This window comes from Chaetura pelagica, unplaced genomic scaffold (assembly GCF_000747805.2).
Source record: "Chaetura pelagica isolate M959 unplaced genomic scaffold, ChaPel_1.0 scaffold150, whole genome shotgun sequence".
Lineage (NCBI taxonomy): Eukaryota > Metazoa > Chordata > Aves > Apodiformes > Apodidae > Chaetura > Chaetura pelagica.
Window position 1 is genome coordinate 3,813,110 of NW_009952052.1, and position 12,940 is coordinate 3,826,049.

Genomic DNA, 12,940 nt, shown 5'->3' on the forward strand with positions numbered 1-12,940 from the left:
AGGCCAAATATTCAAAGCCTTAAACACTCTAACGAGTGAATCTGATATGACTGCACAGAACCATAGTAACGTGCTGTTATTTAAAGTACGCTAAGACTTCAAAGAGAAATCCTCCAGACCATACTTAGTACTACCAGGTCACTTTAGGGAGCTGTTTCCTAGTGGCTGGCAATAGATAATAACTGTTGTAGGTGAGTCTCATGGTATCTATAGTTGGACTATGAGCACAGCAGTCAGAAATAAATAGGATTGATAAAGCAAAAAGAAGTGAAAGGAAAAATCATTTAGGAAAAATAAAGAGCAACCTATGCCAGAGAAGTCTGTGTCTTCGGATAGTTACACAACAGTAGTTTAATATTTAAAATTATATTTTTGCTTAACTGGCATCTCTGCAAAGTCTCAGCCTGAGAGCAAAGAACCATGACTGGGAGATTCCTTCCTGCATGTGGCAGCCAGAGGTACAGATCTCACCAGTCTTGCTAAAAAACCTTTTGCTGTCACAGTATGTCTGTACTTAAAAGCAATGGGGTTTTTGACATTTCTAGACTTTAGGGCAGATGGAGTCCATGATCAGCACCCCACTACCTCCACTTTTTCAGCCTCAGTTCCTTGGCACCCCTACTGAAAGGTTGTGGCATTCACCACAGCTCTTTCCTCTCAAAAAGAAAAAGTCTGCACAAGAGGCAGAACATGGGCCAGGACACAGCTAGGGAAATACCAGGCCCAAGGAGCCTGGTAATAGTAGCTCAGGTAATATGTATTTCCATTAGACCTCTAATCTGCATGTCACCTATCATAGGTGTTGATGGATACATGGACATATTGAGATTTTTTTGAAATAAAAGTCAGGCAAGAGGTTAACTCTCGGGCATTAAAGGCACTGCCCAGTTATAATGTGTCGGGATATTTAAGAACTCCATATGATAATTTTAAAAAAGAAATTTATTTCTTTCGCACAAGTCATAATTGGCTAGTGACTAAAGGGGAAAATTCACAGAGTAAAACAATGCAGATTTAAATTGGCATTTCTTAATGCAGCCTTGTGGCTGCTGCTTCCCAATATGTGGAATGCTGACAGTTACAAATACCAGAACATAAGATTTATTTGGATTATAAATAGATGTTGCCCTGTGCTTCAGTATCAGAAGCACTCTGTTGTGTAAACAGAAAACTATTGTTTTTTTGTTTCTCTGTTTAAAGGTTACTTGAGAGCTTCTACCCACTCTTTGCTGGCAGCCTTTTTCACCTGTTGGTGTTCAGTGTTTCTCTCCTACATCAACACCTCTACAGACTGAAGAAAGACTTTCCAGGAAGCTATTAAAAATGTCTCTTATATGCCCTTTCCTCTGCTCCTTTGGGCGTTTTCCAGCTGGCCTCACTACCCTGTTAGTTTTTAGCCACCCCAGTTTATTAAATATGTCTTGATTTTGGCGTTGTCCTGATTTCTGCTGTAATGTATTACTTTCTGGAGAAATATGTTTGCTACTAGCTCTAGTGTCTCTTATTTCTTTCACACACACACAAAAAGTATTTTCGAGAATAATCTGCCTAGGACATTTAAGCAAATCAGTTTTTAAGCACAAATTACACTCCAAAACACCACTCAGGCTCTCTCTATCCTTTGCTATTACATTTTCTAGAGTGCAAATATTCAGCTGGTAAACTGTCCTGTTGCTCTTTTACCCTCTGTCAAATGCTCTTTGAAATGTGCTGCTTAAGACATCAAACATGGGGATTTCCTACATCATAATCTTCTCCAGTTAAGAACTGCAGCTGCTGCAAGACAAGGTCCCTTTCTTTATGCTAGAGGTAGCTGTTGGGACTTTATTTTCTAATAAAAACTAGAGAATCTGTTTCTCTAACCTTCAGATAACTTGAGAAGGCAGACAGGGGTTGTGTTCCTTGACACATGCTCTACCATCGCAGCTTTGCTGCTTGGGAACATCAGCTGCACCCATCGCCCTGTCCTGCATCGTCACCTCAGGTGGCACTTGGCTCTGGTTTAAGGTACATTTAGGTGCCTGAATGTGAGTCCAGCATCTAAACTTCCACAATGCCTAAGGAAGAGCTGGTTAACAAACTCAGTAGAGCCTGAGCTGTTTAGCAGCCCAGTGTCCACCAGGCTTGGCTCAGCTGCTTTCACACTGGGGTCTAGAGCTATTGGAGTACTCCACAGAATCTGAGACCTCTTGTGGAGCTGCCAGCTACAGCCTGGGACCCTTGTACTCTGGCATGTCTCAAAATCTATTAGAGCATTTTGGAGGCAGAGTCAAGCCCCTAGTCGAGCCCTTAGTGCCATTTCAGGTGCCACATGCATCCTACTGGGCCCCCAGCTGCCACAGCACAAGTGTACAAGTCTGCTGCAGGTCTTCTGTGGCACTTGGCAGCTACAAGCAAATGCCTCAAGTACAGCCTGAGATGGTGCTGGACACTCAAGTTTAAACAACTGGATTGAGCACTTTTACTTTTAATCCCTGGTATTTTTACTGGACAAGTCATAGAATCATAGAATTATTTGGTTTGGAAGAGGCCCTTAAAGGTCACCTAGTCCAACCCCCTTGCAGTAAGCAGGGGCACCTTCAACTTGATCATGTTGCTCAGAGCCCTGTCCAGCCTGATCTTGTTCTCCGCTGGTGCCAGGTTTTGTAGTCTGCTCATGTAAACACCTATTTACTCGGGACCAGAAAGACCAACAAATGTGCTTGATGTTGATCAAGAGATGTTTAGGTGGTTGTGATCTCCAGTCTCTACCCATCTGCTTCCATATCTCAGACCTGAACAGAGAGGTGAAGATTGCGACAGAGGTTCCCGCCTAACTCTGTAAAACATATCATATGCATCTTTTACTGCCTGGCCATACAGTTGATATATCTCCTGCACCACTCCCAAGTTTTGGGACTTCCTTTCAGAAACTACATTTACACCCCTTGATTAATAAAGCTGTGGTCACCAAAGTGATTTCCTTCTTCTTTTCCCAGAAATCTTGCCATACTTTTGAGTACTATTTCCAGAAATAGTAAAATCCTTTCTTGTTGCTGTTTGAAGTCTTGTTTCTATTTTATTATTTTAATAGAAGATAATTTCTTGGTACTGCTCTTCTAAAAAATCAGGCTATTTATGTAAATGTCTGAGTCTGGATTTAGGAGTCCAAGTTTAGTCACCTATTTCTGGAAATCCCAGTCAAAGGAAGAAGGTGTACAAAGCTCCCAGTGCACTGCACTCCAGCTCTGTGAGACAGTGGTCCCAGTGCAATGCTCTGCACATGGCACATATTAGCACACCACACTATATTTAGCAAAATGTGCCCTACTGCTCCTAAGAGATGACTGAATAAACCTTGATAACAAAGTTGGCTTGGCTCCTTTGGGACTTGTAAATTCCCACTGAGCAATAGAGATCATTAAAATGTTTTAATTATATAATTCCCTTTTGCATAGTGTTATGATAGATAAGATTGCATGTGTGTGTCAGCCTTTCCATTATAAACTTTGGGTCCCAGGGCATTAGTCATCCGGAGTAAGTCATCATGTTGAGATGAAACACTATGGAACCATTTTGATTGTATAACTCAATTAGTTAAGGAACACTTCCATAGTTTAAAGGTCCTGGTGGAATCACAAACTCCTGCAGGAACAGCAGCTGCTTACAGTCCTTTGGAACACCTCAACAGGTGAGACAAAGTCTAGCAGAACCAAATCTCCCTCCGTTTTTTTCCAAAAAGTACCTCTGAATATCTATGCTAAATGTTAATCTCACATTGATGAGAATGATACTAGGAGACTTACAAAGAACCTCTTAGAGAATTCTTAGTTTGGTAGTAAGAACATTTTGGGCAGGTCACATACTTCAGGTCCTGCACTTCCCAGTTTTCTTGGTTAAAAGAGAAAACATCTGTGACAAAATTAACAACAAACACCAACAAGGACTTTATTTTTTTTGCTGCTGTTTCATATTGTCACCGTTTGACTCAAGTTCAACAACAACGCTCTTGATCTCCTCCCACCCAGGTAGGGAAGGAGAGGGAGAAAAAGAGAGATTTTGCTGGATTGAAAACTAAACTCCACAGCTTTAATTAAACACATCTACGGTGATGGATGAACAGAGTCCTCCCCGGATGCCAGCCATGGTTGGAAGAGAAGGGAAGAAGAAGCAGGAAGGAAGTTGTTTTCTGTGATCTCTGACCTTCCCCTGAGCTTACATAGATTTATGGAATGGAATATCTCTGGGCAGTTTTGCTGTCTGTCTAACTCAGCCTCCTATGGGGGGGGTCACAGATCTCCCCATAGTGTCTGAGCCGGCAGAGTGAAGGTGCGACATTGAAGACCCAGCAGTTAAAAAAACATTCTTATCAGCCTTAGTTGGTAGGCTCTGAGACTAGTTAAAAGAAAGCTTACTGAAGGAAAAAAAAAATCAGTAAAAGGAAAATTGGCTTCATCCTGGCTCAAACCAGGACACATATATTGTTAAAACTGGATGAATAAACATATGTCTCCTTGCCCCTGAGAAGCCCTGTGCAAAATTTTAAATCCAAAGAAACGAAGAAATAGTTCAAGCTGTTTCTGGATCCTTCTGGCAGTTGAATTACTTTTGGATTAGCACACATAAAGTGCCTCAATTTAGCACATTAGTGTTGTTTTCAAGGAAAACATCCTGCTGCTCTTCCTGGTGAAATCACAGGGAACTGTATCTCTAGGTGAACTTCACAGAGTGCCTCAAGAAGAGAGTTATTCCTTGATACACCTCTAAGGGTAAGGATACCATTTTATTAGACGACACATCACAGGACACTCTACTCCTGTCTTGTTTTACACCTGCTTTAGCAGTCAAATGAGTGTTGTTCAAAGAGGAAAGAGAGCACATATGCTGCAACATGCTCTTAAAACAATACCATAGTCTTCTTCATTTCATGCTTAATTTGTAACAATTCTATTTAGAAAGCCTTAATTTAGGTAACTCTAACCCTCCAAGCCTCCTGTGGTCTTTTCTGTTGTAGTTCCTTCCATGTTCTGATATATGTAAAGCTTGAATAGCACCAGATCTTACCTGATGATCCCTTTCCAATTTATTTCCATGCCCACCAGACAGCATCTTGCCAGCAAAGACCCAGCAAGATAAGGGACAGACAGTTTCACCAATGAAAATACCAAAGCTGGTAACATAACAATAAACCAATAAAATACAGGGGAAGGAGAGGAAAGGTAATTCCACACACTGCATAAACCAGAGAGAAAAGAGGAAAGATCTTTATACTTCTGAAAATTCAGATTAGGGGATTGGGAACTCAAAGAAAGTCACAAATTCCCAAAGGACAAATTTATCCCTCTTTGGCAGTTTTCTCTAGGACATAGCAGGCTATATGCAATGGGAGTGGCTGTATACAGACACTGCTATTCCCTGAGGAGCATTCCCAGGACTGCCTGACTAGGGACTCAGTGGGGTAACACCCTTCTCTCAAGTACTTCCCCAGTCCCTGCAAGCAAATTTGGCTTGTCACAACCTTTATAAGCAGGAATCCCAGCCAATTAGGGTTTTGTTTGTGTGTTTGGGGGTTTTGGGGTTTTTTTTTTTGCAAGAACATCTCTTTCTGAGAAAATAGATCCAGGTGTGTATTTGTTTTATATGTGCTGCAGAGAAGCCTGTGATCAGATAGTCTAATAGAAAACCTGGGAAGAATAAGAACAACTCTTGAGAAGTAATGAGACAAGACCAACACATCTGTCATAGACTGCATGCACTGCTCACTGATTTTGAAGTCTCAGATACTCACATTCAGAAAAAGTACAGTACAACAAGAGATTTTCCTTTAGATAGTGTTTCTGTACAAGCCATTACTTTTACAGCAGAATTGACTCAGTACTTAAGTGGAAAGGCTCAGGCAAGCTAGACTAGAGAAGGAGATGTTATTATTAAAAGGAACTTCTTTTAAAAAAATAATCACACAAGCATGCACATGAAAAGATACATTGGTTCTGACTTACTCATCACCTAAATACCTTATTTAGGGTCAAGTCAGGTTGATCAGGTTGATTCTGTCTTTGAAAGTCTGATTCACTCTAGCAACTATGAAGGTCAACCTCCAGTCCTTTGATATGTAACAGAATTGAGAAAGAATGGGAGAGTAAGGAAAGACAGCCTAACGTGAAAGATGCCAAAAAACATTCATCATGCTTTCTCACAGTTGAGAGCAATGACAGGTAGCAACAAGGTGAGTAACATTAGAGAAGTGGTATTTTTACTGTGGGATATGGAAAAAGAAAAGCATGGATAAGATAATACACTTAAGAGATCTCTGTGGTGTTTCCTGGACTTTTTTTCATGGTGTCTGTTAGGAAACCAGTGCTGTGATATTGTGTATTGTTAGTCCTCAGACTTTTACTGGGGAATTCTTTCTGTGTGTCAGGTTAACTGAATCTAAACATATATTCAGCAGCCAAGAAAATGTAGCCCAGGGCACAGTTCTAAGAGCAAATAGTTCTGAGCCACCTTCCCAAAGGAGAAAGTAAAACATGGTGTGTACATCTGAAGTCTCAGAAAGGATTCTGCAACCTGGAACTGCAATACTGAGGAGTTAATATGTATTTTTTTTCTTTCATCTGATTACTGTTTAAATAATCTTTTCTCTTTCAGTATCATGAACAGTTGTTGGGTTTTTTTTCATTCTTTCAAAGCTCGCACACTACTAAGCTACCTTTGATAACCTTGACACCATAAAAGTTTAAAAGGTTAAATAATGAAAAATAGGGTGGCAACAGAAGTTGAGGAGATGGAGTACTCATTGCTTAGCTAGCAGGAAATGTCCCTCATATTTTTGGAGTGACATTTAAAACAAGCCAGCTCAGTGGAAGGCAGGACAGTGTTCCCATGTCAACTCCAGGAGGGTTTCCCATCCTTTAAAGCAAAATATTAAAAAAATTAACAATACCATTTGTAATAACAGAAACTGAATAATAATTTTTACATGAACCTGAAATAGGAAATAAAGTTTACATTAAATCTATCTTTTGATAGATAGAGTGACCCAGTAGAAATTACATTGGAGCAGAGGTGACAGCTCTTCCAGAAACCAGTGTTGGCTGAGCTAGAGTTGCAGCAACCTAGACCTTTGCCATGCCTACAGCTGTTGCCTCATCTTCTGTGAGAGGTCTTAACATCAAACATTGAAAGATACCCGCTTCCCACTTAATGTCTGTACAATTCCTGATCATCTAGGTGGAAGCAGTGAAGTAGCTTCCTTTAGAGCCATGTTACAGGAACGCTAACAACCATCCTTTAAACACATGTTCCTACATCGCAGAAAAGACACTCTTCAGAGGAAGAACCTGGAGTAGGTTGCACAGAAGCTTGTAGGAACTCTATCCTTGGAGATACTCCCAGTGTGACTGTTCAAGGCCCTTGGCAACCAAATAGAGCTCTGGAGTGGCACAGCTCTAAGCAGAAGATCAGACCAACTGCCTTCATTATCTTCTGTATTCTGGCTCCAGAAGGTCTCATTCAGCCTAGACCAAACCAACAGTTAACTGCCCAAGTCTCTGTCTAATTAACAGTCACTGTAAACCTTTTCAATCAGTAGAGAAATTCTAGCACTGCATGAGTACAGTTAATAATAACCCTTATTGTGCCCCTCCTCCACTTTACTATTTAATCCAGAACACCCTCAAATTTTCTAATGAACTTTTTTCTTGTTTCATGCTAAATAACTGATCGCTTTTTTTACCCTAGTGACTGAGAACAAGCTAATTTACCCTGACTGGGAAAAAACCTGAAACATGATGCAATGCTGGAAGATTACAAAGTCTTTATCATTCTTAACATATATGTGTTGATTTCATGGACAGCAAGATAATTACAGAGTCACTTGCTAGTCATATCTGCATGCTTGGAACTTTTCATTCTTTTCAGGAAATACGATGTTCCATTAAGCTGTAGGAGAGAAAAGCCACTGGAAAAAGAAATCTTTTAAATGAAGGTTTTGAGTTTTTCTGAGACTAAGCCCCTCTTAGCCCCTGAAGTTGCAGAGAACAGTGTTATCTCCTCTACATGGTAAAACCTGTCACCTTTGTGTGGTAATCAGGAATTGGACTCCTCTGCTTCTAGATGTATTACAGTCAACTTCCAGCAGTTGACAGCAAAAATAAAGCACAATCATCAAGTCCTCAAAACCCATTTCGACAGTTACAATCTAATCCTAAGAATTTATTTTAAGATTAATTTGCTCCACTAAAGCAAGAAGATATTCTTAAAATAAAGACAAGATGACACTTTCTCACAGGGATTCAGGACATCTACCTCACTTTTGAAGTACTGACATAAACCACATAAAAACAAAAGTGTCTCACAGTTCAAAAATCTGTGTGCATATTTACTGGCACTCTAATGTAGAACACCTGATAAGAGTTCAGACCACCACAACACCACGTAAGAACTGCTTTATTGCTTGCAGTTAACGTGTAACAATTAAATTATGATTCCAAGCATTAAGCCAGCTGCTCATAGTAAGTATAAGCTGCCATCTTAGTTACATGGAATTGGACGAAGAGATGCTAGTCACTGAGGCATCCTGAACTGGAATCATTTTTGCTTCTTGGGCATTGAATCGACAATCAGCTGGTAAATAGCGTAGGCTCCTCCTGAATGAAGAGACAGATAAGATCTTTTCAGAATGGTAAACAGAATTACTTCCAAGTCAGCTTTCTCTTCCTATTTTTTTTCAGAAGAAATATTGCCAGTAAGCAGCTAAAATTCAGACACATTTCCCTAGCAACCTCTCAATAATTTATTTTCTTTTTGGCTATTCACATTTTAGAGAAAAACCTCCTTAAACACCTCTCCACAGACTGCATAAAAAGAAACAGGGAAAAAAAAAAGGGGGGGAGAGGCATGTTTGTGGGACCTACACAGGACCTACACCTACTACATCATGAAGTAATGGTTATTAATTCTTAAAATAATTGAACTGAAAATCAATTAGATTAATATATGTAAATTAGAGGCTATTACAAAACTATTTAACAAACAACATAAAGGTAAAATATATGCAGTATCACACGGCTTGGATGTATTCTGCTAGTTTTCATAGCATGTGAAACCTTAGCACAGCAAGTATCACCTAGCACTTGAGAGAGTCTGGCTAGTGAGAAAACTGGTATGTATGTGCTCCTTTTCAGAATAAGCTTTTAAGTACTTCTAGTTTTCTCTGTCACCATACACGAATCCTGAAGGAGTGTTCAGCCCATAGTACTATTAGGGGAAAAAAAGCCATCTGAAAGGCTAAACTTGAGGAAGCACAAATAAATATATATATAGTATGTCAATCTATTTTTCCCCCTCTCTACCTGCATTTTGCAAGTTCTAAAGAACAGTGTGAAGGAACTGCCTAAGTGATTTACAGAGGAAACACCAATCATGTTGGAGATTGTCCCAGAGAAGAAGTATTTCAATATTAGCATGTTGGGAATTTTAGTATTAGCCTTACCAAAAACTGAAACACCCACAGTGAATCTATACAACAGCCCATCCATGGGTCCACCTTTAAGATACACTGGAATGCCATTATCCTCCTAAGGGAAACAAGTGACAGAAATAAACTATATTTAAATACAGCTCTTGCAATATTATGTTAATATAACTAAAATTACCCAGAACAAGAATTACTTCCCCAAGTTATCTTCCCAACTCGCAAAAGACACTGAACTTTATTTAGATGCCACTTTGTCTTTCAAGCTTTCACTCTAGTGGTAGGTGATCACTCACTAGGGAAGTTTAGTAAATTATGTGTACATTCATTTCTAAAGTAGTGATTGGCAGATGCCTTCTGACATCACTGACATCAGTGGCCAGACCCTTCAGGTGCAAAGGACATGATGACTGTCACTGCAAACTTCCCATCCATCTCCAGCATAGTCAGTCCCTGCTATAGGGAGCAACAGGGAAGGAGCCTCTACTGTCACCTGGTGTCATACAGGAAACTGCTTGCTCCATCTGAAGTAAAACTCGACATCAGATCCACATGATCTTTACCTCTGTCAGCAACTTCACCCTGCTCTGGAATTTCAGCTGGCCTCTAGTGCTGGTGACCCACAACCCAGCCCAGCTTAACTTGCTGCCCCACAAGTAAGGAATGGGAAGAGGAAGAGATATGCCCAGAGACTTCTGTCACCAGACACAGAACCTCTGGCCTTGCTCACTGCAAACATCCTGCTCTGTCCTGGCTGGCAATGAACACTGTGCTCCTTAGGCAGCATCCCAACAAGCCTGGCTTTCTCTTTCAGGTGAAAGGAAAGCAACAAGATACAAAAATTATTAAACTGGGGCTTCTAACATACTTTTTCCCTTTGACATTACTGACGCCCAGTCTACTCTATCCTCAGTATGAAGCTACTGCTTCAGGTGAACGCCCACAGTTGGGAGTATGCTCTTGGGCATCCACTGCTTTGACACTTGAAGAACCACTACTTCTAACCAGGTGTCCCTATCAATCAGAAAGAGATTAATTCAGAAGTTATTTATAAATATTCAATAATTTTCTAGGAGACCTTAAAGACCTTTCCTGTGTTCTTAACTGAGAAGTACCTTAAGAATACACCCTCATTCAGAATGATGGGTCTCATCTTTGAGCTATGGATACAGCTGTAAGACTGCAGGTTAACTTTCCACTGTACTTCTGTCCTCTTTATTTGTTCTTCAAACATACTCCACTATCTCATCCCATTTCAGAGCACTGTGTCTTCATCTTTGCACACTACCTGTGACTCATAGGAAACCCAGATTATCACTGCAGAGGGCAAAAAACCCTAACAAGTCAGCAAGTCAAGTATGCACACCCAAACATTCTTCACCTCTGTAGAAAGCAACTGCTGATTTCAAACACTATAGTCATACAGCTGATTTCAAGAGGTCACCTCAGATGTAAAGAGGACTTTCACCAGCTCCTCAGAAACAAAATTATATAATTATGACCTACTGAAAGCTTGTTATTCTACTGACATTATTCATTCTACTCTCAGTGTTCACTCAATACCTGAAAAAGCTTCTGCTTCTCAGGAACTTTATTTTCCACCTGCCTGCGTGAAGCAGTGCTTATGGTCCTCTGGGAAAGCTGGCGAAGACCCTGAAAGAAAAGATAAACAATGCCTTAGAGACAGTGAAAATTTTCACCTATATTCACACCGGGTAGAAATAATTTCTTTTAAAAGTAAGATAAAAGTGGAAGGGGCAGGAAGAAAGCCATTAAACAAACAAACATTCATCAAAACCCACTGGTTTTGAATTCAGTCAGCCTTCCAAGAGACTGTGTAAAGGACTGATTGACTGGTTACCTAAAATGGAAAAACTCAGGATATTTATTTTCAGTAAAATACAACAGATTTATGGATCTGCAACGTAACCTTTATGATTAGCATCCTCTTGATCTCAGCCCCTTAGATCTTGGTTTTAGGTACCATTTGCTGGGGCTGACTCTGGCAATGAGGACAATACTTAAGACAAACACAGAATCACAAACCAACGTGGGTTGGAACAGACCTTAAAACTATTTCCAACCCCCTTGCATGGGCAGGGACACCTCCCACCAGACCAGGCTGCTCAAAGCTCCATCCAACCTGGCCCTGAACACTTCCAGGGAGGGGGCACCCACAACTTCTCTAAGCAACCTGTTCCAGTGTCTCAGCACCCTCACAGGAAATAATTTCTTCCTAACATCTAATCTAAATCTACCTTCTTTCCAATTAAAACCACTACCTCTCATCTTATCACTACAGGCCCTTGTAAAAAGCCTCTCCCCAGCTTTCCTGTAACCCCTTCGGGTGCTGGAAGGCTGCTATGAGGTCTCCTGAGAGCCTTTTCTTCTCCAGGCTGAACAGCCCCAACTCTCTCAGACTGTCTTCATAGGAGGTGCTCCAGCCCTCCATTCATTTTTGTGGCTCTCCTCTAGACTTGCTCCAGGAGATCCATGTCCTTCTTGTGTTGGGGGCTCCAGAACTGGTCACAGTACTCCAGATGAGGTCTCATGAGAGCAGAGTAGAGAGGGAGAATCACATCCCTTGACCTGCTGGCCACACTTTTTTTTACGCAGCCCAGTACGCAAGTGCGCATTGGTGGCTCATGTTGAGCTTCTCATCAATCAACACCCCCAAGTCCTTGTTCTCAGGGCTGTTCTCAATCCTTTTTCTGTCCAGCCTGTAACTGTGCTTGAGATTGCCCCAACCCATCTGTAGGACTTTGCACTTGGCCTTGTTGAACTTCATGTGGTTTGAAGGGGCCCACTTCTCAAGGCTGTCTAGGTCCCTCTGGGTGCCATCCCTTCTCTCCAACGGGCTGACTGCACCACATCTCTTGGTGTGACCAGGAAACACATTTGTGCAGATAAGGATCTTCCACCACAGCTGCAGTTCACCTGCTAGCCACCAGCATAAGCTGAAGGAGGCACCCTCCCCAAACACACACAGTTTAAAGACGTCCCACTGCATCCTAAGCTTGAATCTGCTTCCACTGCCCGATCATACAGGTGCTCATTAGCACAGGCTAGACCACCAAAACCAATAATCTGTAATTCTTCCGATGGCTCAAGGTCTGCCTTCGTTAACATGTCAAGTCTCAAAGTTAAGAGCCAACTGCACCTCTAAGCCGCCAACACTGCCCTTCAAGCAACACTTTTAACACTGAGCCTCCTCCGCAAAATCACCGCCACTAAAAACGGGGCCGTGGGGAAAACGTCCAGACGATGCCTGTCGCAAGTGCCGGGACCGCGCACCTCCCGCCTCCTCCCCTCACCAGCCCAAATCATCACCCCGCAGAACCCACCTCCCCAGCCAGGGCCCGAGCACCCCACATCCGCTGGCTGAACCCTCATCCCCCCGAGCACCCATCGCCCGGCACCAGGCGGAGCGAGCGAGCCGGAGCGAGAAATGGGACATCCACCCGCGCCCGGGCACGCCCCGCCGCG

General features: G+C 41.7%; 1 protein-coding gene across 1 annotated transcript; it reads right to left on the reverse strand.

Moving 5' to 3' along the window:
* Nucleotides 1-8,568: 8,568 nt before the first annotated feature.
* Nucleotides 8,569-12,847, reverse strand: LOC104394010 (cytochrome c oxidase subunit 7A2, mitochondrial). Its single transcript, XM_010003548.1, has 4 exons — nucleotides 12,680-12,847; nucleotides 11,018-11,107; nucleotides 9,473-9,557; nucleotides 8,569-8,627 (listed from the first exon to the last, which is right to left on the reverse strand). Exons 1-4 carry the CDS (start codon nucleotides 12,845-12,847, stop codon nucleotides 8,569-8,571), a joined length of 402 nt encoding a protein of 133 aa, XP_010001850.1.
* Nucleotides 12,848-12,940: the final 93 nt, after the last annotated feature.

What these genes read in the sequence shown, in the direction of transcription:
- LOC104394010 (XM_010003548.1), bottom strand. Translation starts at nt 12,847, where the DNA reads ATGAGGGTTCAGCCAGCGGATGTGGGGTGCTCGGGCCCTGGCTGGGGA. An exon ending in CGGCCCCGTTTTTAGTGGCG is followed by an intron (nt 11,108 to 12,679) that starts GTGATTTTGCGG and finishes CTTTTCTTTCAG; the next exon opens with GGTCTTCGCCAGCTTTCCCA. An exon ending in AGAAGCAGAAGCTTTTTCAG is followed by an intron (nt 9,558 to 11,017) that starts GTATTGAGTGAA and finishes TGTTTCCCTTAG; the next exon opens with GAGGATAATGGCATTCCAGT.